The sequence below is a fragment of the Lethenteron reissneri genome, chromosome 47 (genome assembly GCF_015708825.2).
Source record: "Lethenteron reissneri isolate LAM-NWPU_2019-01 chromosome 47, ASM1570882v1, whole genome shotgun sequence".
Classification (NCBI taxonomy): Eukaryota; Metazoa; Chordata; class Hyperoartia; order Petromyzontiformes; family Petromyzontidae; genus Lethenteron; species Lethenteron reissneri.
The window spans coordinates 7,415,001-7,442,377 of NC_083825.1; the positions used below are offsets into that span (position 1 = coordinate 7,415,001).

General features: G+C 50.1%; 1 protein-coding gene across 1 annotated transcript in view; it reads right to left on the minus strand.

Moving 5' to 3' along the window:
* Positions 1-27,377, minus strand: part of RRP12 (ribosomal RNA processing 12 homolog) — a 39,499-nt gene extending 12,122 nt beyond the window's left edge. The window contains exons 1-24 of the mRNA XM_061571255.1: positions 27,201-27,377; positions 25,350-25,579; positions 24,915-24,998; positions 23,851-23,927; positions 23,375-23,480; positions 23,013-23,129; positions 22,440-22,578; positions 21,812-21,939; positions 20,730-20,828; positions 19,907-19,998; positions 18,223-18,334; positions 15,394-15,494; positions 13,929-14,043; positions 13,486-13,628; positions 12,451-12,572; positions 11,550-11,614; positions 10,719-10,881; positions 9,308-9,465; positions 6,391-6,458; positions 4,993-5,125; positions 3,581-3,739; positions 2,102-2,182; positions 1,064-1,172; positions 177-284 (exon numbers count right to left, since the gene is read on the minus strand). Of these exons, the coding sequence (XP_061427239.1) occupies positions 177-284; positions 1,064-1,172; positions 2,102-2,182; positions 3,581-3,739; positions 4,993-5,125; positions 6,391-6,458; positions 9,308-9,465; positions 10,719-10,881; positions 11,550-11,614; positions 12,451-12,572; positions 13,486-13,628; positions 13,929-14,043; positions 15,394-15,494; positions 18,223-18,334; positions 19,907-19,998; positions 20,730-20,828; positions 21,812-21,939; positions 22,440-22,578; positions 23,013-23,129; positions 23,375-23,480; positions 23,851-23,927; positions 24,915-24,998; positions 25,350-25,579; positions 27,201-27,339 (2,848 nt within the window). The 5' untranslated portion in view covers positions 27,340-27,377. The remainder of the gene's footprint in view (positions 1-176; positions 285-1,063; positions 1,173-2,101; positions 2,183-3,580; positions 3,740-4,992; positions 5,126-6,390; positions 6,459-9,307; positions 9,466-10,718; positions 10,882-11,549; positions 11,615-12,450; positions 12,573-13,485; positions 13,629-13,928; positions 14,044-15,393; positions 15,495-18,222; positions 18,335-19,906; positions 19,999-20,729; positions 20,829-21,811; positions 21,940-22,439; positions 22,579-23,012; positions 23,130-23,374; positions 23,481-23,850; positions 23,928-24,914; positions 24,999-25,349; positions 25,580-27,200) is intronic.

Below are 27,377 nucleotides of genomic sequence, written 5' to 3' on the forward strand. Positions count from 1 at the left end.
GTGACTAGTAGCCACAGGCATAGCGGAGAGTTATACTGGATGTGGTGTGCTGGATGTAGAAATATTTTCCAGGTCACCGACTTGGACAAGACCCAACTGAACTTGAGCCCTGGGGCCTGCGTGAGAAGGCCGCTGACGAAACAAAACACGTGTGAGTGGGGAAGGAAATCACCGACCTTTGAACTCGAAGAGGATACGCGTCAGGGCGAGCACGGTGCAGCTGATCATGGTGACGGAGCCGGCAAGACCGGCGTAGACGAGGGCCAGGTAGCGCCGCAGAGCCTCTGTCCCGGGGAGAGGTCAGCCCACGAGGGGAGAGGTCAACACCGCTCAAACAACAGCGATCATTCTCAGCAAAGGACACGGCCGAGCACGCGAGCTCATAACATGGGGGCAATGTCAATAACGCACGGCTGAACTCAAACCCCACACGCATAGGCCCAATCCATCACGCACTGGGAAAATCAACCTTGCGTAGCTGAAAAGAATGGCAATGTCGCAACATTGGCCACATACTGGCAAAGCCAATTATATCACCGGGAAGTCCACCAAGCACAGGTTGGAGTTACGCAGCATGTAATGAGGCATCGATTAAAAACCAAATCTCATGCTCCCCATGCTTGCATCAAATAGTACGTGTGAGAAGCGGCTATACCACATGTATGAGAAGCATGAGGAGGATATTATGTTTAGGTCGATGGCATGAACAAAAATCTACAAACAGGACAGTAAAAGTTTAATCATAAAATGGAATATTTTTTTTATAAAGTACAGATGATATATTATATTACGGTTATACAACCATGACCCCGAATCACAGTAATTTACCAAATCGATAGGGATGGGGGGGGGACAGGAGGGGTGGGGGGAGGTAGAAGAGCAGAAGTTGAATCGCAACAAGCTGAACTACTAACGCGGACACAAACCAACATGCGCACAGATGAGCTTTGCTGCCAAACGACGATCGCTTGGAACCCAAATCCACAACTGTCGATGGGAAAACTCCCTCCCCTCCCTGCTTAGCATTGAGACTCTGCCCACGTCTTGCGCCGTGTCTTCTCACCTGGTTTGTCGTCGGGCTGGAAGCGCAGGAAAGCGTGGCCTATCTCGGCAAGCAAGTTCAGGGAGCTGGTACGGGCGCTCACCGCCACCTCCTTGGTGCACAGGATGACCTGCAGTGGCGGCACACGGACACCGTCACGTTGGCGTCATAGCAGTGACGAAGCCACCGAGGCCGCGCCCGGCCTCGTCAGATCTCACAAGGTCAACCAGAGGTGTTGAGCATGGTTAAGTGCACGGATGGGTGACCTCTGGTGCACGCCAGGGTGCTGTAGACGCATGGTTGCGAGGGTGTGTGTAGGTATGTTGAACTCCTTTTGCACCATACGTATCAAAACACTCTAATCGGAGGTGCGGAGGAATGACAACAACTAAACACAAAAAGCAGTTCTAAGGAAATTAGTTTGTTGATCTAGATCTAAAATTGCATAGCTGCAGTGGCTTCCTAATATCGGAAGAGCATTCCAGACGGCCACAGAAGCGCATCTGAAAACGCACGATGTGATGGCCATTTTTGTTGGATGGTGAGCTAAAAGCCGCTGCAAGGGTGCTGAACAAAGGACTCAAAAACCAAAAATGCCAATCAGCTAGCAACAGATTGCACCGTTAAGAATTTTAGATAATAGTTGACAAGTCTCTTTAAGTAAAGTCACGTAGAAGGGAAAAAATAAAATAATAAAAATGCATATTATTTTATTATTTCCCTTCTACGTGACTTTACCGAAAGAACCAAGAAGATGAATCCCTGCAGTCACGAAAGCTTTAAATCGAAATTTAAGTTTCTTTAATTGAGCATGGTTCTAAGAACTTGGGTACAGAGACGATGGTAGGGGATTCCCAAGTTTTGCAGTTCGAGTTAAGCAACATCAAGAGTAGTGTGTTCAGATGCCACAATGGGCAGAGAGGATTTGCGTTCACTTCCTGGATTTAGTGTGCGGGGATTGACCATCAGTGTGGAGCTCTGGAGTGTTATACCCTGCCGGGTATTTCACGAGCGAGCATCCTCTAGTGGCACTCCTAAAAAGTCAGTTGAAAGTCTTACCTCGGGGATGATGGCCGTCAGGAAGTCCTCCCGATCGGCCGAGAGCTGTTTCACCACCAGGGCCAGGCACTTCAAGCGGGGCTGAAGCGTACACACGCAGACATAACGCGTCGTTCACAAGTCAGTTTTGCCTGGTAACTGTCAGAGCAACAGCTGTTTGCGAGCGCCCGTCATGGTCGACAACGTGCATGACGGGGAAAGTCTGAGATACCATTCCAATAAACATGGAACGTTGAGCCAGCTGTTGCAAACACATGCCCCATGCGCTCAATGTGGGCTCAACGATGACGCGATGCTGCCCTGACGTTGCACGTTTACTGCGACGGATGGCTGCCTTGCGTTTGTTTGAAAATAAGCACGTTGTATCGACGCACGCCCCGCCAATTTTCTAGTGACTCAGGTGGAGCAGAGCCCCGAGCTGGCACTGCCCAGAATCTGGGTTCAATCGTAGTCAGCTGCCTGCGATTCAATTAGCGAAAAGCACCACGTGTGAGTAGGTAACCAAGGTATGACTGACCACGCGAGTCTATGGCAGTGTCCTACATTGAGCGACACCTAATGAGGCGTTACCAAGGCATTGCCTAGAGCGAGTAATTCCCTGCGATGCAGCCATTTAAACGTTATCAAGGTTATGCTTATAATGAGCAATAGTTTATTATAGACAATTCCAAAGCATTGCCTATATATGTTACCGTCTATTACCTACAATGAGCGAATCCACAATAAAAAATACTAAAATATTGCCCATGGTGACAATTGTGATGCACAAAGTACAGATTTCTCACTTTATGCTGTAGTAGATGCGTTCCAAGAACACACACGGTACACACACAATGTTGACCCACGTCCGCCCGCACAGCGAATTTTGGGTCAAAATAGGTTAGCCGCACGTGCAGCATGAAATCGAACAAACTAAACTCGCATAGAGCGAGGAAAACCTGTACCACACCTGTGATGTAGACAGTGTGCTATGAGGAAGGGGCTATTGCCCACACTGTCACCAATTATGTGTCCTTTTAAGGCCACACACACAAGGTGCAATTGACAGACCGTGTCGAGTTTGTTGTTGTTAACTGTGCTTGTGCACCACTGCCAATGGCAGCAGCAACAATCGCCAAATCTCGATTTAAAGCTTTCGTGACTGCAGGGATTCATCTTCTTGGTTTTTTCGGTAAAGTCACGTAGAAGGGAAGTAATAAAATAATAAAAATAAAACATAATAAAATAATTCTCACGACGTTTCGGCTACAATGCAAGCAGCCGTCTTCAGGTGAAGAGACGGCTGCTTGCGTTGTAGCCGAAACGTCGTGAGAATTATTTTATTATGTTTTATTTTTATTATTTTATTACTTCCCTTCTACGTGACTTTACCGAAAAAACCAAGAAGAATCGCCAAATCATCGACCGCTCCTGACGAGCGATTCCCAGCAATCCACACGACGCCGAGTGCAACGCGGTGTTGTGAGGTGGGGGCATCACCCGCTTGGCAGGGGAGGCGGTGGCGCGCAGGGAGGTGAGCAGCGCCTCCTGCAGAGACGCGAGGTGGCCGAGTACAAAGTTCTGGCACGCGGGACGCTCGCCCGCGCACGCCTCCTGCACCACGCGGTACGCCTTCTTCTGCATGCCCACGTCTCGGCTCTACACACACACACAAAGACAAAGATTCCACATGGCTTTTTTAGACTTTTAGGACAAGTGTTGTCAGCGAGCATCTATTAAGGCTTGCACGGTAAATGCGGGATTGGGTGGTTAGCAAAACGCGCGGCTTCTTTTGTCTTTCCCATTGATGATCTTTATATGCCGCACCGGGTAATTCATTATTTTACGGTTGAATCACGCTAGCAGAGGGCCAGATATCCGAGGTTCGTTGTGCAGTACACCAACCACTGCGGCGACCGCTCCCCGCCCGACACAAAGATCCCCACGCATAGCGTTTAACAGACTGTTGGGTCCAGTGCTGTAAGCGAGTAGCACCTATGAAGGCTGAAACGGCACATGAGGAGGTGGGTGGCCAGCACCACGCCCGGTCGCCTTTAGGCTCCCTCTTGGCGATGTGTACACACCGCACCAGATGCTCATTGGAGACCGAATCGACCGAGGGGAGGCCCAGGACCAATTCAGATAATTGTCACTGGTGGTGGCCGTGATCGAACCCAGTTCACCAGGTTCGTAGCACAGCGTGCTAATCGCTACCCTACTGCTCCCCGTCCTACACAGGTTTCAAGTTTTAAGTTTTCATTTATTAGGTATAGCCCTGTGAGCCATGCGGCTCTTGAGTCGGGTGCAACCGCAATAAACAAAATATGAACAGAGAACATCTTAAAGCTACGACGCGCAACAGAAACATCCTGGATTAACCAGCAAATCTTCCAGAAAAAAAAACGTATTACAACGCTGTGTGCAAAAATCCCAATTACACACACACACATATGCAGCAGATCCACACAAATTCCCTGTATAGCCACCCAGACTGTGTACGGATCTTTTTGTTTCACTGTTGTCACTGAAAAGCGCATATGCAGCAGGGCAAAGTCAGCAGTCTCGCGCCACCGAGCCACCTTCATTGTCAACACCACTGTAGCGAGCGCCCGCTAGCGGCCGTGTTCGTGCAGAACGCAGGGGAAACGTTTCACAGTAAACGGAGCGGGGGGACTGCCCCAGCAATAATTTTAAATATGCAGTTTATAAACTTTACGATGTGCAGGTAAGTATTGTTTTACACATTTCTATATAAACAATTCAATAATTAGTTTTCACTGCTGGTGTAGCCTGGCAGCGGCCGGGCCCCCCTAGTTACCAGCCGCCACCTTGAGCTAAATCTAACCACCCACGGGCCCAGGAATGGGCATGACGACTGCGCCGTGCGCTACGCCGCTCTACGGGAGACGCACCTGCAGGTGAGGCAGCACGGTGGCGTAGATGTTCGCCAGGTGAGCCTCGTCCACGAACGGCGTCATCACGACCACCAAGTCCATCACCAAGCAGCCTGAGCACCGTGGGAACAGAGGCAGACCACTCAAATCGCTCCGGTCCAAACATCGGAGGGGTGGCACCCAATATTACTTGCCATTTGACGAGTGCCGAATGCTATGCGGGTATTCTGTGAATCCGAATTAACAGCTAGTTTGCAATGTTTAAATGTATTTTTTCAATCAAGGTCTACGTCGTGTTGTGCTTCTCAGTCTGTCTCAACCCTCTCTGTGTGCCTGTTGCCTGGATCTATCTCCATCTGTGTCTGGGTCTCTTCCCTCGGTCTGTGTCCCTGTCGACCTCTGTCCTGTTCTTTTTTGCCTCAACTTTCGTCTCTCTCAGTCTCGTCTCTCGTGACGAGAGTTGACCCTGTATTTCGTAGATCCTGTTCCGCTGCGATGCTCTGCTAACTTTCTGCTCTGGTTCCACAGCAGGCCTTAGTGGCCATTCAACTACAACACCACGCAGCGCAAAAAATAAAACCACATCATCACCTCGTTTAAATTTGGCCAAACACAAATATCGTGAGGGAGGGAAGAATACTCAATTTAACACGTAGGATTTTCCAACCAATATTATTCATAATCATTTATTTTGGGTTAGATCGTGTAAATGTGTCGTTAACCCACCACCACCCGACACAGCCAATTAGTAAGGTTTGTCAAGGAAACAAAACAAAAAATGTTGTGCGCTTACTCTCCAACATACCGGTGAACTGAACAGGTAGCAAATTTTCCCGTTTTGTTTACGTGACAAACCTTACTAATTGGCTGTGTTGGGTGGTGGTGGGTTAAATGACACATTTATATTTACATGATCTAACAAAAAAAAAACTTTATTATGAAAGAAACTACGGTATACGGCAGACTTCGCAAGCCAAGACGGCAGACTTCGCAAGCCAAGTCAAGAATCGGTGACACCGTCAGCCCTGCTCCAGATGGAGCACCACTTCTTCACGAGAAGTGTTCGGCCAATTGGTTTTTTACCCTTCTATCTGGCAACAAAACTGACACCTTGTTTTTACAAGGAGTCATGTTTACATAGACCACAATACCTGCAGTCATAATGCAAACAAAAAACATAACTCTGATAATGTGCACTGTCCTTGAAGTTGATTGGTCCACACCCGAGACAGCTTTCCTTAGAGCCTAGTCTCACATGGGTTGGACCAGATGACACCAAAAAGGTGTCAGTTTTGTTGCCAGATAGAAGGGTAAAAAACCAATTATCATATTTTTTACTGGCAAATGAGGTTCCAATGGTGTAAGTGGTCGGCTGTGACATTCAGGAGAGCGACGCCTGTTGGTGGAGATGCTCACCTGACCGCGTGCTCTGTCTGGGGATTTTGGAACTTGTCGCTCGCCTTCTCGAAGAAGCTGCAGATGAGCTGTGAGGAGTGGAGAAGGGCACGCACACAGTAAAAACACAGGATTAACAACAGACCCCCGCCATTTCAGCCGTTCCGGACATCTGCAGCGAGCGCTGTTAGCTAGCGCCTATAAAGGCGAGGCCGGGAGTGGCGCCTGAGTGGGTTTATATCGCAAGCGACTGCGCATAGCGTGACTGACCACCTGTGTATCTCCCCTGCCAAGGTGCGGAAGCCGTGAGGAGGCAATCGTTGTGCACCATGCGGGCACGCAAGGGGAAGTGGCGGCACGGTGCTAAGCGCGCAACGCTTCGAGCCCTCCGTGACCTGACTTCGATTCCCAGCCACGGCTAATGTCAGTGGCGAGTGATAACCGAAACGTTCCTGGCACCCCCTCCCCTTCACCACCATGCACGGAGCAGTGAGAAGAGCATTTGCAAAATAACACTCTTAATTGGCAGGGTGTGGAGAGGCTGCCATAGAGACGAAGGCTCCTTCCTATAGGATGATTAGAATACATGTAGAAAATGTAGGATTCATCATTAATGCCCAAGAGCCACAAACAGACAGAATAAGACCTTATTTGAGATACATAGGAGTCATTATTAATTCCCAAGGCTCACAGAAGCAGACTAAGTCTCCTTTAGGGCTCTTATGCTTCAGCATTAATGCCGGAGGCTCACAGATTCAGTTTAGACAGCGGTTAATCTGAAACGAACCCACAAAGTGCAAAAATCTAAAATCAGTACCAAAAAACTAAATTGCCACAACGGAGGAACACGGTTTCAGTGGGGGTGTCATGCGCTGCAGCAGCAGTGTCATGCGCTGCAGCAGTAGCAGCATCGGTCACAGCAGTAGTGGCATCGTGCACAGCAGCCGCAGTGGCGTCGAGCACAGCAGCAACGTTGTGTGCAGCAGCAGCAGCGGTGTTGTGTGCAGCAGCAGCAGTGGCATCGTGCACAGCAGCAGCAGTGGCGTCGAGCACAGCAGCAGTGTTGTGTGCAGCAGCAGCGGTGTTGTGTGCAGCAGCAGCAGCAGCGGTGTTGTGTGCAGCAGCAGCAGTGGCGTCGAGCACAGCAGCGGTGTTGTGTGCAGCAGCAGCAGTGGCGTCGAGCACAGCAGCAGTGTTGTGTGCAGCAGCAGCGGTGTTGTGTGCAGCAGCAGCAGCAGTGGCGTCGAGCACAGCAGCGGTGTTGTGTGCAGCAGCAGCGGCAGTGTTGTGTGCAGCAGCAGCGGTGTTGTGTGCAGCAGCAGCGGCAGTGTTGTGTGCAGCAGCAGCGGCAGTGTTGTGTGCAGCAGCAGCGGTGTTGTGTGCAGCAGCAGCGGCAGTGTTGTGTGCAGCAGCAGCAGCGGTGTTGTGTGCAGCAGCGGCGGTGTTGTGTGCAGCAGCAGCGGCGTTGTGTGCAGCAGCAGCGGTGTTGTGTGCAGCAGCAGCGGCAGTGTTGTGTGCAGCAGCAGCGGTGTTGTGTGCAGCAGCGGCTGTGTTGTGTGCAGCAGCAGCAGCGGTGTTGTGTGCAGCAGCGGCAGTGTTGTGTGCAGCAGCAGTGGCAGTGTTGTGTGCAGCAGCAGCGGCAGTGTTGTGTGCAGCAGCAGCGGCAGTGTTGTGTGCAGCAGCAGCGGTGTTGTGTGCAGCAGCAGCAGCGGTGTTGTGTGCAGCAGCAGCGGCAGTGTTGTGTGCAGCAGCAGCGGCGGTGTTGTGTGCAGCAGCAGCGGTGTTGTGTGCAGCAGCAGCAGCGGTGTTGTGTGCAGCAGCAGCGGTGTTGTGTGCAGCAGCAGCAGCGGTGTTTTGTGCAGCAGCAGCAGTGGTGTTGTGTGCAGCAGCAGCAGCGGTGTTGTGTGCAGCAGCAGCAGTGTTGTGTGCAGCAGCAGCAGCAGTGTTGTGTGCAGCAGCAGCAGTGTGTGTGTGCAGCAGCAGCAGTGGTGTTGTGTGCAGCAGCAGCAGCGGTGTTGTGTGCAGCAGCAGCAGCGGTGTTGTGTGCAGCAGCAGCAGTGGTGTTGTGTGCAGCAGCAGCGGTGTTGTGTGCAGCAGCAGCAGCGGTGTTGTGTGCAGCAGCAGCAGTGGTGTTGTGTGCAGCAGCAGCAGTGGTGTTGTGTGCAGCAGCAGCAGTGGTGTGTGTGCAGCAGCAGCGGTGTTGTGTGCAGCAGCAGCAGCGTGTTGTGTGCAGCAGCAGCAGCGTGTTGTGTGCAGCAACAGCAGCGGTGTTGTGTGAGCACGCAGCGGTGTTGTGTGCAGCAGCATCAGCTGGTCGAGGCGTGCAGCAGCAGCGGTGTTGCGTGCAGCAGCAGCAGTGGTGTTGTGTGCAGCAGCAGCAGCGGTGTTGTGTGCAGCAGCAGCGGTGTTGTGTGCAGCAGCAGCGGTGTTGTGTGCAGCAGCAGCGGTGTTGCGTGCAGCAGCAGCAGTGGTGTTGCGTGCAGCAGCAGCAGCGGCGTTGTGTGCAGCAGCAGCGGTGTTGTGTGCAGCAGCAGCAGCGGTGTTGTGTGCAGCAGCAGCGGTGTTGTGTGCAGCAGCAGCGGTGTTGTGTGCAGCAGCAGCGGTGTTGCGTGCAGCAGCAGCAGTGGTGTTGCGTGCAGCAGCAGCAGCGGTGTTGTGTGCAGCAGCAGCGGTGTTGTGTGCAGCGGTGTTGTGTGCAGCAGCAGCAGCGGTGTTGTGTGCAGCAGCAGCAGCGGTGTTGTGTGCAGCAGCAGCAGCGGTGTTGTGTGCAGCAGCAGCAGCGGTGTTGTGTGCAGCAGCAGCAGCGGTGTTGTGTGCAGCAGCAGCAGTGGTGTTGTGCGCACAAGCAGCAGCGGTGTTGTGTGCAACAGCAGCAGTGGCGTCGAGCGCAGCAGCAGCGGTGTTATTCGCAGGAGCGGAGGCATTGCGCTGGAGGCACCTGCTCATCGGTGATGCAGAGGAAGCTTTTGACCGTCTCGAGCACGGCGAGACGCGCGCCGTCGGGCGCCCCCTGCGAGGATTCGCCCTCCGTGTAGATGTTGAAGAAGATGGGCAGGAAGTTCTTGGAGAAACGGCCAACCTCTGCTCGCTCGTCGTCTGTGTCGTGTGAGGGGGAGAGGAACCGGGTAAGCACTACAAGCAAGGTAGGGCCATGTGCCACAGCCACGGCTGCCACTGAGCAGAGGTCGCAACCGGGTACCCGATACCCGTACCCTACCCGATACCCGGCTACCCGTACCCGGCCGGGTACAGGTACCCGTTTGCGACCCTGGTGCGGCCACGGGTAGGCCGTGAGTCACTGGTGAGTAACTGTTTGTCACTCATTTCGGGTAGGGTACGGGTAGGGAATGGGAACCCGTACCTGGCTGGGTACGGGTACAAGTACCCATTTGCGACCCTGGTGCGGCCGGGTACGGGTACGGGTAAGGAATCAAAACCCGTTTGCGACCTCTGCCACTGAGGGTCCCCCGTTTCCCCCAACCTCCCCCCCCCCACCCCGTGGCTAGATTTAATCAGGGTGCATCGAGATGTACTGCATGGGAGATGCAGAATAGTAAGCGATGACGATGGAGAAAGAGCTGCAGACCATCCCGTGCATGTTTTCCTCTCCCAATTGTATTCCAATTGTGCAAAAGACAATTTTAAATGATACAGACGTTCATTTGGAATTCGTGCAGAATGCAGTGCATCACACGTGCGTTAAATATAGGGCCCCGAATCGGCCCCTTTGTCCCATGGCGTGACACCAACAGTACAATTGGAATAAAACTAGGAAAAAAAACACGTTTTAAATGTCAAAAAACAAATTTCAGTACACAATCGTTTACGATCAAAACCTGCACCCAGACTGTTCCAATTTAAGCAACCGGATGCATACCATGTGACACTTGTTAAGACAGGGAAGCCGGTCCATCGTGTCCCAGCACAGAGTAAAGTCATGTTGGGGTTAGAGGGGCGCAGGAGGAACCAGGGAGGCGGCAGTAGCAGCAGAGAACCGTGGGAGGGGCGGCAGTAAAACCAGTGTCTCATGGTTTGAGCCCCGTCCCACGTTCCCTACGCACCCCCATCCTGCCTTCAGACTCCCACTTGCATTTGCGGCCACGCATGGAGTGAGACCAGTGTTACATGGTCGCGTGGCGCTAGCCAAGGCGAGGTGGTCTCTGTATAGAGCCACGAGGCCTGTCGGAAGACAGAACACGGTGCTGTCAAAAGCATACCGGCAAAATCCTTCGCGGCGTCCAACGATTCATAGATTAAAATCGATCGTTACGCTTGGGATACACATGTCAGTTTGTACAATTTGAAAGGGGGGCAGGGCAGGAGGTGGGCATAGGCGGTACGCGTCTCACCGGAGGAGCAACCCTTGCCGATGAGCGTGCGCAGCGCCTGGCACACGAGCATGCGCAGGTCCGGACGCTCGGTGAGTGCCGTGCCGAGCACGCGCGCCACGCCACGGAACGCTGGCACCAGGTCCACGGGGTTCGTGAAGAAGCCTGGCAGCAGCGACCACACCTGATCGGCGTCGACGATGACAGCGGCGGAGACACATGGAGAAACGGGACGCATCAAAGTGATGTTAGCACGTGGCTTGAAGATGTTCGCTGCACGGTAACGGTAAAACCTCTGGAAGCCGGACTCGGCTAAGAAGGAATTCGGGGTAAGTTTGGAAATAAACCCGAAGTAAAGAAAAATGATTGAGATGCCACTGCATTTAGACACCGCGTAGATTCGTAACATTGTTTTCTTTAGTGTTGACTAAACACGTGAGATGTTATTATGTGTAAATGTAATTGAAGTTTGGGAATTATTCATTTACTTATCCATCCCCCATAACTGGAGTTGTTTTTTTACTGTACATTCGTTTGAGAAATAGGATCGGAGCGCACACGCAGGTTAGACATGTCCGACTGTTAAGCGGGCATGGGCAGGACTCGTCACTTACAAGGATGATAGCCGACGGTCGAGACCGATGGAGTGGCAGCTCAAGAACCTGAACATGCCCAAGAACAGATGGGAGCGATCATCTCACATATGCAGGTAACTAGATGGATAACTGCATCACAAGACTGAGGGATGTTGACAGAATGAGGACACGTTCATCCAGCAGTGGATTAATAATGGCTGCTGATGTCGATGACGGTGGCATCCATTCGTGTGACGATTCAAAAGCTCTAGCTCACCTGCCACTGGAGTGTATCAAACAGTTTGGCTTGCAAGTTCTTTCCAGCGCTCCTGAGTTCCGAGGCTAGAGCACACACACCAAGTACATAAACAGAATACAAGACACGGCAGCTGAGCATGACCACAACCAATTTTCATCGTCCACAATAAAGCGGACGTGTTGTTATAATCTGGGACGCATGGCGTGGTGGCACGGTGGTGGTTAGCGCGTGATTGGAACAGCACCTGGTTACCAACAGCTTCATTGCATGTTTGTGTTTATATGTTGAACTTCTTTTGCACTGTAAGTAGCCAACCGTGCAAATGGGAGGCGCGGTGAAAGGACAAACTAAACACAAAAAGCAGTTCTAAAGAATTCTAGATTTGAAGCTTTCGTGACTGCAAGGATTCATACTCTTAGGTTTTTTCGGTAAAGTCACGTAGGTAAAAAATTAAAGAAATACCTACGTGACTTTACCGAAAAAACCTAAGAGTACAGTTCTAAAGAAATTAGTTTTCAATCTAGATTTACAAGTGCAAAGCTTCCTAATATATCGGAAGGAAGAGCGTTCCAGATGGCCGCAGAAGCGCATCTGAAAGCGCGATGCGATGACCATCTTCGTGCTCCGGTTTGGTGGGGTGGGGAAGCACGGAATGCGAAACTGTCAGCGCGACCCTCTTGCTCAACAAAGTCACGTGACACTGGAAATCACACGGCAGAAATTGTGGATTCCGTAAACTGGAGCCATGAGCCACTGTTACTCTTACTTCTGAAATGCCGAGGGTCGTGGGCGGCTCCAGTGAGTGCCATGGGTATATAAGTGACAAAGGTCCATGGGTCAGGATGCTTAGGTCAAGAGCCGGGAAGATGAGGCGGAGTGGTCAAGACGCTGGGCGGATGGCTCAAGCGTCAGCTGGTACCTCTGCTCTTGAATGTGGCAGCAAGCGGTAAGAAGTAGGAAGTGAAGAAGTGAATCTCAGTGTTGCGGATGTGGTCTCGCATTACGGGCAGCAGCCACGAGTGTGACAAGTCCGGTGTCTCCCTGCACACGCGCGGACACAGAGGCAACGATTGAATTTTCAGACTATTGGGGGCAAGTGCTGTTAGCGAGCACCTATTTTGGGTGGCTTGGCATGCTATGGCGTGGTCTGGCAGGTGTGACACCAGGATAGAGTGCTAATGTTTTCACACTGTACCAAATCATAATTTAAGGTCAAATTATCCCCGCAGGAGGGCCATGTATTGGTCAAGATGCCGTCCGCCGCTGATGCAAGCCATTGCCTCCAATCAAACCCAGGCTGCCGGGTGTATAGCAGGGCACGGACCACTGCATCACAGCTCTTCACGCACACCCACAGATTGATGTCCGTGTGGCCGTCAGACTCCCCTCTCCCCTAGTTGCCCTACCAGCTCCTTCCCCCTATAGACCCATGATTAAAAAAATTAAAGGCTTCGTAAAATCAGGCACAATCCACTCAGTTTGGAGGCGAGTGCACCCAAGGGATCTTATGAGATATACGGGACACAAAGCACAACCGTAACATTCCGGAGTCCAAGGCAGCATTCTTGCCTACCCACACATTCACAGAGGACTATCGACAAGAGGGACCCCAACTCTCAACCAAAGGTCTCCAAGTAGAGATGCAATTCTAGATTTGAAGCTTTCGTGAATGCAAGGATTCATATTCTTGGGTTATTTCGGTAAAGTCACGTTGGTAAAAAAAATTTTAAGTAAAATAAAATAAAAATCACGACGTTTCGGAGGCAACACAAGCTTCCGTCTTCAGGAGGAACCGTCACAGCACGATAGCTGTATCAAGTAAAAGCGTGTTGTGACGGTTCTACATTTTTTACCTACGTGACTTTACTGGAAAAAACCAAGAATATAGAGATGCAATGAGCATGGATGTTACAGTTCACCGCGCTCGGTTTTAAAAATCGACGGAGAAGCTTACTCGGTGCCCGTGATACCCAGCGGCAGCGCTTGGAGCAGCACGCAGGGACCCATGCTCTCCACCGCCGCCCCGATGGCCTCCTCCAGCTCAGAGACATGAGCAAAGTGTCCGCTGGCACGCAGCTCGCCCAGCGTCACCAGGCACTGCGAGCGTGGACACGGAGAGCGGCGGGGGGGGGAGAGCAGCAGAAAACATCGTGGAGTGTACATCGCAGAAAACATCGTGGAAACTCGAGTGCACATCTCAGGTCCTTCTGCCAGTCATCTCAGTCAGTGAACCCAAGGCGCACCTGGGGTCTGTTCCTCCTGCCAGCGGGCCTTCGACACTTCACGTGGCCTCAAAGTGCACATAGGCTGGCACAAGCACCATGGTATAACATCTCCGTCACTTAGTGGCGAATGACAGTTGTTGTTGTTGTTATTGTACATGTGCATTGCGCACACCTTGCTCATGATGGGGTGGCACTGCTTGCCGAGCACGCGGAAGAACGTCTGAAGCAGCTGCAGCACAAGCTTCCAGGCCCCGTGGTAGCGGTACTTGAGCCCATCCTCCACCGCCCTGTGCCGCCGCCGCCACCGTATACAACAAAAACACGATGCGGAGATATGAGAAATTCGGCACGCGTAACCGACATTTTTAAGACCCTTTCCCAGAAGCAATCAATCACGTCAAACAGGCCAGGACACGTGGTCTGGGTGTTTATCTACACGTATAGAGCTGTGTAAGGAGAATTGGCCAAGCATCCCGATGTAGGAGGACACCTCCTGAACACGAGTCTTGAGAGATTCAGTGAAATAAACAAAACGCAAGTAATTTTTTATTTAACTTTTTGTGTGTTGCTATTGACCCCGACATGACGACACATCCCAAAGTTGTTCCGATCCTTGGCTGCTCAGACCCCTTGATAAACTCATCACAGAGTCAGTGATTGGACAGAAGCACAAATGCAGTCATCACAGCAGCCTCATTACGCAACATCCTTTATGATAATTTTAAAAAGACACTGCGGCGGCATTAAAATAAAAATATACAATCGGTGACATTTCTGGAAATTGGCTCTTCTTCATCACCTTACAATTATAAGACAACTCAATAGTCTCAATCATCATTCGCTTCTAATTTCTCTCAAGAATGTTCTATTGCGTTTATATATAATGTTAGATATGCGTCTATGTTTGAGTATGTATATGTGTATCTGGGCTTGTAGGCATGCCTGTGTGTGTCTGTGTGGGGAGCTGTGGCTCAGCATACTCTTTGGGTCTTTCGGTAAAGTCATGTAAATGGTTTAGCAGTTAGAATGCTCTCGGCCAACATCGGTGATGATCATCTGAACCGGTGCTGGGTCTCTCTGAGGTCGACTCAACCTCAAATGAGGACAGTAAAACCTTGGATTGCGAACATAATTCGTTCCGGAAACGTGTTTGTAGTCCAAAGCACTCGTGTATCAGTTGTGATCACGTGACGCTCGGCAGACAAAGCGTATACACGTACTACTCGTATTGCAAGACCTCGCTCGTTTATCAAATTAATATTTATAAAAAAAATGTGCTCGTCTTGCAAAACACTCGCAGACCAAGTTACTCGCAATCCAAGGTTTTACTGTACCTGGTACACTGTGTAAACATTATAACTGGGAAGACAAAGGCAGCTGGATGTGGTGCTGGCCACCCACCCCTCCATGCACCATGCCGGCCTTCATAGGTGCTTGCTAACAGCACTTGCCCCTAAAGTATGTTAAGGCATTTACTGGGGATATTTGGATATGTCTTGTACATGTGTGCATACACACACATATCTGTGTGAGTGTTTGTGAGCACACGTTGTTCAAACGGCAGGTGTCACTGTGTACGGGTCTTTGTTGAAACATCTCGGGCTATCGTCTCAATAGGGGGAGAGGGGGGAACGCACCTGAACATCTTTAGCACAGGTGTGTTCTGCCCAGGTGCAGCTCCCTTCAGCAGCACGCCCAGGTCCTCGACTTGCGGAGCCACGCACTTCTCCAGCACCGTCTGCAACAATAGAAATAATGGCAGACAATAAGTGATTGTCCATCGAAATACTTAATCGTGGCTTTGGGAGGCTTTCAATTTGCAGTGGATTAACCATAGATGATGATGAGTAAATAACATTCGTCTCCAAGAGCCTCAGGGTCCTGCATTGAAATGTTTATAAAACTTCCTGTAAAATTGTGGTGCAAAAAAAAACGAGTAAAACGTTCTGCCAAAATATACTAATAGGGTTTTTCCCCTTTTTTCTGGCAACAAAACTGACACCTTTTGCAAGGAATCATGCTTACATTAACCACAATACCTGCAGTCAAATGCAAACAAAAAACAATACTCTGATAATTTATGCATTGTCTTTGAAACGGATTGGTCCGCACCAGAGACAGCTTTCTTTGGAGCCTAGTCTCATGTGGTGTTCGACCAGATGACGCCAAAAGGCGCACAGTTCAAAGACAACGCAATACCAGAGTAATGAGAGCTCGGGGTGAGCAGCTACATCATGGGATCTCCTTTGCCAGTACCAAAATAGAGATCCCATGATGTAGCTGCTCACCCCGAGCTCTCATTACTCTGGTATTGCGTTGTCTTTGAACTGTGCGCCTTTTGGCGTCATCTGGTCGAACACCATATGAGACTAGGCTCCAACGAAAGCTGTCTCTGGTGCGGACCAATCAGTTTCAAAGACAATGCATAAATTATCAGAGTATTGTTTTTTGTTTGCATTTGACTGCAGGTATTGTGGTTAATGTAAGCATGATTCCTTGCAAAAGGTGTCAGTTTTGTTGCCAGAAAAAAGGGGAAAAACCCTATTAGTATATTTTGGTACTGGCAAAGGAGATCCCATGATGTAGCTGCTCACCCCGAGCTCTCATTACTCTGGTATTGCGTTGTCTTTGAACTGTGCGCCTTTTGGCGTCATCTGGTCGAACACCATATGAGACTAGGCTCCAAAGAAAGCTGTCTCTGGTGCGGACCAATCAGTTTCAAAGACAATGCATAAATTATCAGAGTATTGTTTTTTGTTTGCATTTGACTGCAGGTATTGTGGTTAATGTAAGCATGATTCCTTGCAAAAGGTGTCAGTTTTGTTGCCAGAAAAAAGGGGAAAAACTCTATTAGTATATTTTGGTACTGGCAAAGGAGATCCCATGATGTAGCTGCTCACCCCGAGCTCTCATTACTCTGGTATTGCGTTGTCTTTGAACTGTGCGCCTTTTGGCGTCATCTGGTCAAACACCATATGAGACTAGGCTCCAAAGAAAGCTGTCTCTGGTGCGGACCAATCAGTTTCAAAGACAATGCATAAATTATCAGAGTACTGTTTTTTGTTTGCATTTGACTGCAGGTATTGTGGTTAATGTAAGCATGATTCCTTGCAAAAGGTGTCAGTTTTGTTGCCAGAAAAAAGGGGAAAAACCCTATTAGTATATTTTGGTACTGGCAAAGGAGATCCCATGATGTAGCTGCTCACCCCGAGCTCTCATTACTCTGGTATTGCGTTGTCTTTGAACTGTGCGCCTTTTGGCGTCATCTGGTCGAACACCATATGAGACTAGGCTCCAAAGAAAGCTGTCTCTGGTGCGGACCAATCAGTTTCAAAGACAATGCATAAATTATCAGAGTATTGTTTTTTGTTTGCATTTGACTGCAGGTATTGTGGTTAATGTAAGCATGATTCCTTGCAAAAGGTGTCAGTTTTGTTGCCAGAAAAAAGGGGAAAAACCCTATTAGTATATTTTGGTACTGGCAAAGGAGATCCCATGACGTTCTGCCAAATTTCACCAGAACTTCAGTAGCAAGTGCTGTTTGCGAGCAACGAGGAAAGGATGATGGCATAGATCCATCACATTGGTTACCATGACCCATGATGATGATGACAAGAAATTTACTGGTGACCGATATACAAAAATTTTTATGACCCAGATTATCAATATAATTAAGATGGGCAATGATGATGCAGATTACATTGATGATTCAGCTTATTACTATGATACACGTGTAGTGACTAACTCCGAGACGATAAGACTTGGAGGCACTTCTTTATTAACAAGCGCCATCGGGGTTAACACGTTTATAAGAAGTCCGCCTATTGCCGGCGAGGCTACTCAGCCAGGAGATTTGGTAGGCTGCCTGACTGGCGGCACCCCGAGATGGTGAAGATGGAGACGACGACGAGAAGGATGAAGAAGACGACGAGAAGAATGGTGAAGACGATGACGAAGACTCCAGCAGCACGACGGAGGTCCCACTCCAACAACAGCCCCGAGGTCCCCTCCAGGGGCCCCTCTTTATACTGTCAGCGTGGCCTGGCTCCGCCCCCGGTCACGCCCCCTTTCTAGAACCTACCAGCGGGTTCCTGGTGTGCCCCCTCTGTGACCTTTGGTGTATCACGTGGCCTGCTGACGTCAGGGCTGCCGTAAGCCGCAGATCCCCTTTCCTGCCAGCAGCCAGCACTATGCGACTACTCTATGCCACCATACATGTGTTGGCAGTGGTGCATACCCCACCACATTCGTCAATAACACTGTGGCCTTAAAAGAAAACATATAAAACAGGTGACATTTCGGGCAATGTCCTACTCAGGGAAATTACCCGAAATGCTGCCTAGTATATATTGTTATTTTAAGACCACTGTTACTGATGAATGTGTTGAGATTTTTACTATGATACAGATGACGACCATGATGTTGACGCTGATAAGATTGGAGATCTGGAGGCGAGGCCAACATACCTTGATAGCCTGGGCAGCTGCCACAGCGACCTCTGACCGGTCAGACAGCATGCAGTTCATGGAGCTGTTGACCAGTCGGGGGAGATGGCTCAGGCACAGGTTGCCATTCAGCCTAAGTAAACGCAAACACGGATGGACATGCGTCAGAGATGCATATGCAGTGAGTTCAACTGCGTCGCAGACGTACTCTTTGGAGGCAACACATTTATTGATACCAACACAAAGGGGTAACTGCCCCATCACCAGATAACAACCTATGGTGGTGGACCACCAGGCTAACCACACTAATAACCTGGGAGTAGCGACAACAGACAGGACCCCAGCTTGGGTCCAGGTCCACGTGTTGGTGACTCTTCATGGACGTCGAAGGTAGAATCTTCAGATGACAGCAGCAACGCTGAACCCCGGTCCCTCTGGGGACCCCGCTTATATCCTCCCTGGTCGTGGCTGGTTCCGGCCTTGGCCACGACCACCTTCTCGAATCCTCTAGCAGGATCTCGCCCCGACACGTGACCATCCCTCGCCCCCCACTTGGGGCCCCTGTGTAGACTTTACCAGTCACGTGTCCTCCAGGGTCAACCAGAGTGCCGTGGCCTAGAGCAGGGGTGGGGAACCTTTTTCTGCCAAGGGCCATTTGGATATTTATAACATCATTCGCGGGCGATACGAAATTATCAACTTAAAAATAAGCCCGTTATATTTGGTCAAACATTTAATTAACTCACCCCTAATGCGATGGCTGGAACTGCTTCTTTGGTGAGGCCTGTAATATTAACTGGTATTGATGATGTTGCTACTCGCAACTGCTTTTCCAGGTTTGTTCCTCGAATTATTGAATTTCAAGTCCCGCCTGCGGTTGCCTTGGCAGGCCCAGACGAAATGATTTTGCGGGCCTTATACGGCCCGCAGGCCGGACGTTCCCCACCCCTGGCCTATAATAACCCCATTCCATGGCTGACACTCACACCCCATCCTCTAGGGGTCGGCACTGCACACCGAGCGTGGTGCCACTCGGCGCTATGACTCAGCGCTCACCGAGCCCCTCTAGGGCCGGCACTACACCCACAAGTACAGGGTGTCCGCGATGCGAGTACATCACACGCCGTGCCTCTCCAGAGCCGGCATTACCCAGCGATATCCCTGATGTCACTACACATACAAAACGCACACAAAGACCGACCGCATAGCCAAACAGAGTGATTGAGGCAGGTGCTGTTGGTGAGCAACTATTATGGGCGGCATGAGGGGGAAGTTTACGTAGCATCACACCCTTTTCCTTCCCAGCATCGATGTTTATACACCGCACCACGTGTTTAATTTCGACCAATTCGACATAAGGGAGGCCAAATCTAACTCAAGTCAAAAGATTAATTGCACAGTGCACTAACCTCTATGCTGCCACTCCCTTAAACACACCACAAACACAACAACCGCCATCCGCGACTAAGTGACAGCGACTTTCATCACAGCACTGGAGCCAGGCCAGGTGCAATTTGAGATTAAATCAAGTGTCCATGGCTCACTGGTGGGAGGGAGGTCATGGGATGGATCCAGGTGTCACGGGTTGACTGTCTGATATTACTGGCAGGCAGATGCATCCCGCCTGTACTCCCGATGGCACCACAAGCACACACATGCGTACATACACGCACGCCGAGTGTGAACAGAGTGGAGTTGCACTCACCGAGCCAGATTGACGTGTGCACTCTCCATCACAGCCAGCCAGGCCAGCATGGGTTGCACGTCGTTCATGCTTGGCAGGTAATCGTACAGAGCCTGTGTTGCAAAAAGAAAAAGAACGCCAAGGGGTGCCCATGGTTAGCATCGTCGAGGCACTCTGTTTTCGTGTTGTTCGGCATGTGTCTGAGGGTTCCCTCCACAGGCTGATGGCTTCTTCAGGAACTGAATTCAGAAAGTTCCCGGCATGTGTAGAGAAAAGTCTCCAGTTCGGTCGCCCGGCGCGGCAGTTGACAAAATGGTGCAAGATTTTGAAATTCCCCCCGGCCGCCTCTGTTCACCCAAAAGTAGAAAAACTATTTTTATTTTAGAGGTAAGGTCCACTGAACCATATAGCTCTTTTTCATAAAGAGCATGGACACAAATGATAGCTCAACAAAGTGGCTTAATGTGGAAATTTATAGCGGCCAAATACTCTAAACGCATGTTTCTAAATGTGGATGGAAAAACCAGAGAACACGGAGAAAAATCCACGCTACCACAGGGAGAACATGCACACTCCAAATATACAGGCATCAGGGTCAGGATTGAACTATGTCAATGGAACAGCATGTTGTGTGTGGTGGGGTAGAGTGTGCGTACCCCCCCCTTCCCAAGAAAACTTGACCTGGACGGAATAGGCACAAATACCGTCTTAAGAGAGGGCCTCTCTAGCACTTCCTCAAGTGGAGACCATTCCGCCAGCAGTCGCGCGAGCACAAGCAAATTGCAGGGGTGCACCTTTACCTATTTTGTTTGTATGGCGTGAGTGTGCAGCGCGAGGAGGTTACCGTGATGAGCTGTGCGTTGAGCTCCGCGGGAAGAGTGTGCTGCTTGGGATGCGCTGCGAACAGCGCGTGCAATGCCTGCATGCCGCGTGCAGTCACCAGCTGCTCACGGCGTACACAACACACGGCACAAATGTACAGACACACGCAAGTAGACGCTTACACTCGTACAAAGGCAAAGACAAATATCCCCCCCTTATAGCCTTAGAAAGACTGTTGGGACAAGTGTAGTTCAAGAGCACATCTGAAGGCAAGCGCGGAACATGAGGGGGAGTTTTGTGGCCTGCACCACTCCCATATGCCTTTGTGTCCCCAGTGCTGATGTTTATACACCACACCAGGAACTCACTTATGGTTAAGTCGACCCAGGGGAAGCCCAGGACCAGTTCAAAGTCACCACTTTTATTGGTCATTAGCAGGACTTGAACTCGGGGCGCCAGGTTCATAACGCAGTACACGCTAACCGCTTCGCCACGGCTCCCCACAATGTGCATACAAAGACACAGATCCCCCGTATAGCCTTAACAGACTGTTGGGGCAAGTGCTGTGAGCGAGTAGCTAACAGCACAGCACACGAGGGGGTGGGTGGCCAGCAGCACGCCCGGCTGCCTTTGTCTCCCTAGTCGCAATTTTTATACACCGCACCAGGTATTCATTTGAGGCTAAGTCGACATAGGGGAGGGCCTAGAACCGGCTCAGATAATCGTCAACGATGTTGGCCGTGAGCGGGAATCGAACTCGGGTTGCCGGGGTTCGTAGCGCAGCGTGCGAATCGCTACACTACCGCTCCCCCAACATACACAAGCACACACACATTATTATATACCATTGTGATGTTCATGGAAATCCTTCATAGTATATCCGATAGCGACTATACATTCCGTGGGCTCCTCCAATCAAATGGGCAGAGCTATTGCATTCAAAAGTTCAAACGCATTTGAAAAGCGTTCATGCAAAAAAAGGACAATGCGGGCTGAGCCACACTTGCCCCGGTTCATGAACTGGGCCGGCTCGCTTCCCAGTGGCCGTGGGAACAGAGCGGTGGCAGGGGCGGTAACGGCAGCGTCGCAAAGCGTCCCACTCACCACGTGGCCCAAGGCAAGCATGCGCAGCACGCTCTCGCAGCACGCCTTGAGGCTCTGCGTGGGCAGGCAGGGCACCACCTCCTTCAGCAGGCCTAGCACGTGAAGCGTGCCTGTCGCGTCGCCCGTCCCTAGCAGGGGTTGAGGCACAAAAAGAGGCAGCGTTCATTTCAAGGTCAACGACTGCAACGAGTGAATGAAGATTGTTAAAAAGACAATGGATGACAACCCCACCCTCCCACCCTATTGCGATGATATGTACGAGTTGGAATGAAGATGCAGACTAAACTAATTTGGTTAAGTTATTAACAGTGATGGGTTTCTCATTCGATATTTTTCGGAACACTGCTAAGCTGGCTTTGAGATTATAATCATCATGAGGCACTACCACTCGATGTAAAAGGTCCACCCTATCCATAGTAAACCGATTTTATTGTATCCTATATATTCATATCATCTCGTGATTCTTCAGTATCTTTAAGACAATCAATACAAGGCTAGATGGATTGTGGTGCTAAAATAATCCACCGAACAGCGTTCCGGAATATTCTGGCTGATATTATGCGGTGGTTATTGGAGAGCAGTGCACCGAGGAAGACAAAAACACAGAAGGCAACCCTCGTCCACACACCGCCGTTCTCCTCGATCTCGCGCACGCAGAACTTGGCGGTGCTTGAAGCGGCTGGGTGGTGAGGAGGAGCTTCGTCTGCGAACATGAACTCCGAGCCCCTGATCACAGCGCTCACAGCCTGCTGGCCAGCCCGCCGCACCTGTGCAAGAGAAGAGGTTACCGTGATGAGAGATATTACGCACCCCATAAGCACACATGTATATACACCCACGTACAAACGGAGATACCCGGACACATAAACACAGTCACAAAGACCCCCCATGTAGCCTTAACAGACTGTAGGGGCAAGTGCTGTTAGCGAGCACCTATTAAGGCCGGAACGGTACACGAGGGGGTGGGTGCCCAGCACCACGCCCGACCGCCTTTGTCTCCCAAGTGGCAATGTTTACACACCACACTAGGTACTAATTTGAGGCTGAGTCGACCTAGGGGAGGCCCGGGACCGGTTCAGATAATCGTCACTGGTGTTAGCCGTGAGCGGGAATCGAACCCGTGTCGCCGGGTTCGTAGCGCAGCGCGCTAACCGCTGCACTACCGCTCCCCACAAACACAGTCACACACACATACACTCGCCTTGGGCTTGGTGTGCGTCGCGAAGCTGAGTAGGGCGTGGAACGTGTTCATAGTGGAGGCATCGGCCCAGACGGCGAGGTCCTGCTTCCTAAGCAGCACGGCCGTGCATGATAAAATCTGAACAAATAAAGAAAATACATATTATTATTCAGAGGTGGAGTGGTCCATAAGAGGTTTTTTTGGGTTAGATCGCGTAAATATACTGCGGTCAAATAACTCGCACGAACCACAGGGTTGGGGAGGCCCTCATCCAACTGAGCAGTGAACACAAATAACGTCTACACATGTACATGACGTAGTGAAGGCCCATGCTAGATGTTTGAGGACCGAGCACTGGAGAGAACGAAGGTGGATGGACTCACCCAGCGGAGCACAGTGCTGGTTGCCGAGTTGGTGTGAGTCGACATGAGGTCGACAAACACCTTGGAGATGTCGGAGAACTTCTTCTTCAGCACCGAGGAAGGGACTCTGCACACACAAACACACGTGGGAAAAGGAGAGATACGTGAAGCTCCACGCTCAATATGAGGTCACGTTGAGGTGGACGGACTATTGCTCAGGGGGGAGCTGATCCTGTGTTGGCACACTGCGCCAGCACAGCTGAGATCCTAGGCTTGAACCGAGTTTCATCTACACCGTGATTAAAATGAGTTAACCTTAGAACCTAGGTTTTCACAGCCACTCGTAATTCATAGCCATGGAGTAGCATTTAATGTGTAAACATTGCACGATGTTGCTGCTGCTGCTCTCAACAGCATCATCATCATCGTTAATCAGCCACTTGGCCGGGTCACTCAAGTGCGAGTAATGGGTTCTCCGCGTCGGCTGCAAAGCTCACCTCTTAATGACCATGTTGAGGAGATAAGCGACAGCTGCCAAGGATTCGTCGCTCTCGATCGTCTCCAGAGCTGTCATCTGGCAATAGAGAAGCATTCGCAGAGAAATAGCTGAAGAGAAGTCTTGCCCGGGATGTGGTCAGGTGCCTCAAGTGCCGTTAATTGCTGTGAATGGGATATTAGATTTAAATCTTAGCATCTGCCTGTGAATAAATGGAGTTTTTAAGTGCAGACAGTAGATGGTCTCTGCCCAGTTCAGAATCTTTACTTACACATGGAATGGAGGAATCCGATGAGCTATAAAGCTCTTTTTCACAGATGTCAAGTCGGGGTGGGTCAGACAATTACAACAAACAATACAAAAATACGAGAGTGCAAAGTATAGGAAAGGTAACCACATCAACGACTGTACAAAATATTAAAATGTAAATATGCTTTTTCAATTCAGGTGAATTATCCCAACTATAAAGACATTATTTAGACCATGAAAGCAGTGGAGTAGATTTCAGGTGTGTAGGGCTGGATGGGGTTAGACAGACACAGGGCGGAAATTTGACAGGAGACCACATTTAATCCCTTGCAACACATTCCTGCGGAGGGAGCTGGTAGGAACGTTGGGTTGCTCGGTCAATGGCCAGGGTCAACGGCGGCGTGATGTATTCCGCAAAATATGCCTGACTGTAAGAGCGGGCACAAGCCGGCGTGAGTAGGTTAAACGTTGAGTTTTATAAGGGCACCACGGGGTGACCAGCCCCTCCCCACCCAGCCCCTCCCCACCCAGCCCCTCCCCACCCAGCCCCTCCCCACCCAGCCCCTCTCTGCACGACGGACGGACACAATAACCCGCTGTGGGCTGGTGTAACCAGGAGGTTCCTACCTGTACGAGCCCATGCCAGACATTATTGGTCAATGGATGAAAGGACAACCCCTTCATGAACATTTTTTGTTAATTGACATGGAGTAAAATATGATTTAAAAAGATCTGAAATAAATCTGGAACTTCATAGTCACAGATTTAACTGCCACCTACACAGTGTTCTATATCTTGTCAAGGCAAAGTACTCACAAATGCCGCAAAATACTCTGTCTCGGTCTCGGTGCCTCCCTTTGCGCGAATCACTTCCGTAACGGCAGCCAACACAGCACAAATCTGGTTTGAAAGAGAAACAAGCAGTGGATTAATCATGGCTAATAATGGTGAAAACCCAGTACTTTTATCACAAGCATCATCTCACTACTGGATGAAGGGCTCCCTCCCCATGGCGTTAACATCCTGCAATGCCACACTCCCATTTTGCTCATGTGGCACATTCTGTTTTCCTTTAGATTCCATTCTGTAAGACATCATCTCTATTCTTGTTCGTCGGTGCAGGGTAAATTCCAAAAGCTTCGCTTACGCTGAGACACTATTTGTTTCAACACCTTATACATCCAAATAATATATAAATGTGCGCGGTCCACATTCGCGCAGCACACTATCACACAGCCGCGACAAGGGCACCTCCTTGTGCGCTGCCGAGCTGGACTGCCAGTAGCGTTGCACGCGGCCAAACGTGGCGTTGGTGATGTCGGAGAGCCCACTCAGGAAGGTGCCGGCCGTCCGCTCGCTGGCGGCATCCTGGGCCGGTCCCACTGTCGGCGTCCGCTCGCTCGCCGGCCCAGCAGACGCCGTGGGGTCGCTCTGAATGTCATCGTGCAAGCGCAGCGAAGCCACGGTGAGGTCGCTCTTGCCTGCGGGCGCACACAACAGCCGAGAGGAACAACAAATATTTAACTTGACACACTCTAGGGGTAAGTGGCGTTAGGAAGCAACTACTAATGCTGATTAGGAGGTGGCAGGGCCCACTGAGATATTGAGTTCGAGTCAGACGTCTATGCTTAAACTGAGTTCTCAAGTGTTGCGAGTTGATGAGATAAGCTCGGTCACTAATTACTGAACAAAAACCCACAAAACTTAATTTGTGCTCAGAACTTAATTTGGCTGTATTCAAGCACGTGGTTACAACTATTGGCTCGACTCCCATGCGACGAACATTAATCTCAATGGGAAGTGCTGCCGCCTTCCGATTGAACGAGAGCTCACGTGAAGGTCTCGTGTCTCAAGAAGTAGCTTTGTGATATCAACTTCTGTGGGTTGTTCTAACACGAAGGGGTTCAACTGCTCAGCGATCGTTTTAAGTAATTATTTTTTTTATCATGAAATTACGCAGATAACACAAAAACGATAACAGTATGAGATGAAAATGTTTATTTTCCTGATACTGTACAAATCATGTTCAAGAATCTCTGGGGGGAATGTGAATCATTATAAACTTTACTTAGCATTTGGCCACATTTTGCCTATAACCACACAATCACAAACATTACTCCTTGAATACCATTTCCAAAAGAGTCCGTTGTTTGATTGGTTTCGTATAAAACCAAAGGAAATATGTACGTTTAATTTTCGATTTAAAGCTTTCGTGACTGCAGGGATTCATCTTCTTGGTTCTTTCGGTAAAGTCACGTAGAAGGGAAGTAATTACTTCTTGGTTCTTTCGGTAAAGTCACGTAGAAGGGAAGTAATTACTTCCCTTCTACGTGACTTTACCGAAAGAACCAAGAAGATGTACGTTTAACTTATTTCGCGCGGTACGTAGCCAAACGTGCTAATCGGATGTGCGGTGAAAAAACTAAGTAAACACAAAAAGCAGTTCCAAAGAAATTCGTTTTCAATATTTCAGAGTACAGTACTTTAATCGCATCTCAAACATTGCGTTCCACTCATCTAGTCGAGACCCCGTGGCAATTGTTTATGCGGCACAAGATCTACATTAATGTACATACATGTAGCCCTTTGCCAATCCACTGTTGGATTAAGGCATCCCAACGCCGCCATATCCATCGTGGGGGTAGTTTGAGCCGTACATCATCACCACGCTGCTCATTGCAGGATTAAGGTGCCCAGGGACCGGTTCAGGCGATCTCTTTCCACTGCGAGCTGCGGCCAGGAACCGCATTCGCGTAGCCGGATTTAGCGACACCGTGCGCGAACGAATACAATGGCTATCGGAAATGTAGAGACTTCAGTACAGATTGGTTCACGTAAATATCAGCACTTAAGTTGGGCTTCATGACCAGCATGTACTACACAAGTATTAGTTACAGGATTAAATAACTTACGTTTTTTAACGTTAGCGGTAAAACAAAACAATTGTATAGACTATTTATAAATCCAACTCGTGTTCCAACAAGACCCAGAGCACGTGTATCAAAAATTAGCCGATGAGGCCTACTCAGATCACACAAATCTTACGCCTTTCCTTGCGAATGCAAGCCCCCCCTACTCTCTTCAAGCCCGTCGGCTTCGTACCTTTGCTGCGACCGTAAAAGCGACTGCGGGCGGCATCGCGGTGTCGGCTCGTGGCGGGGTTGCTACTGCTGCTCTGGCCCTTCTTCCAGCGAGGAAGTTTGCTGCTCACGCCGGCCTTAAGCTTGCCGTGTCTCGCCATGGCTCCACACGTGCGACTTACAGGGAAACCGCGTTTGC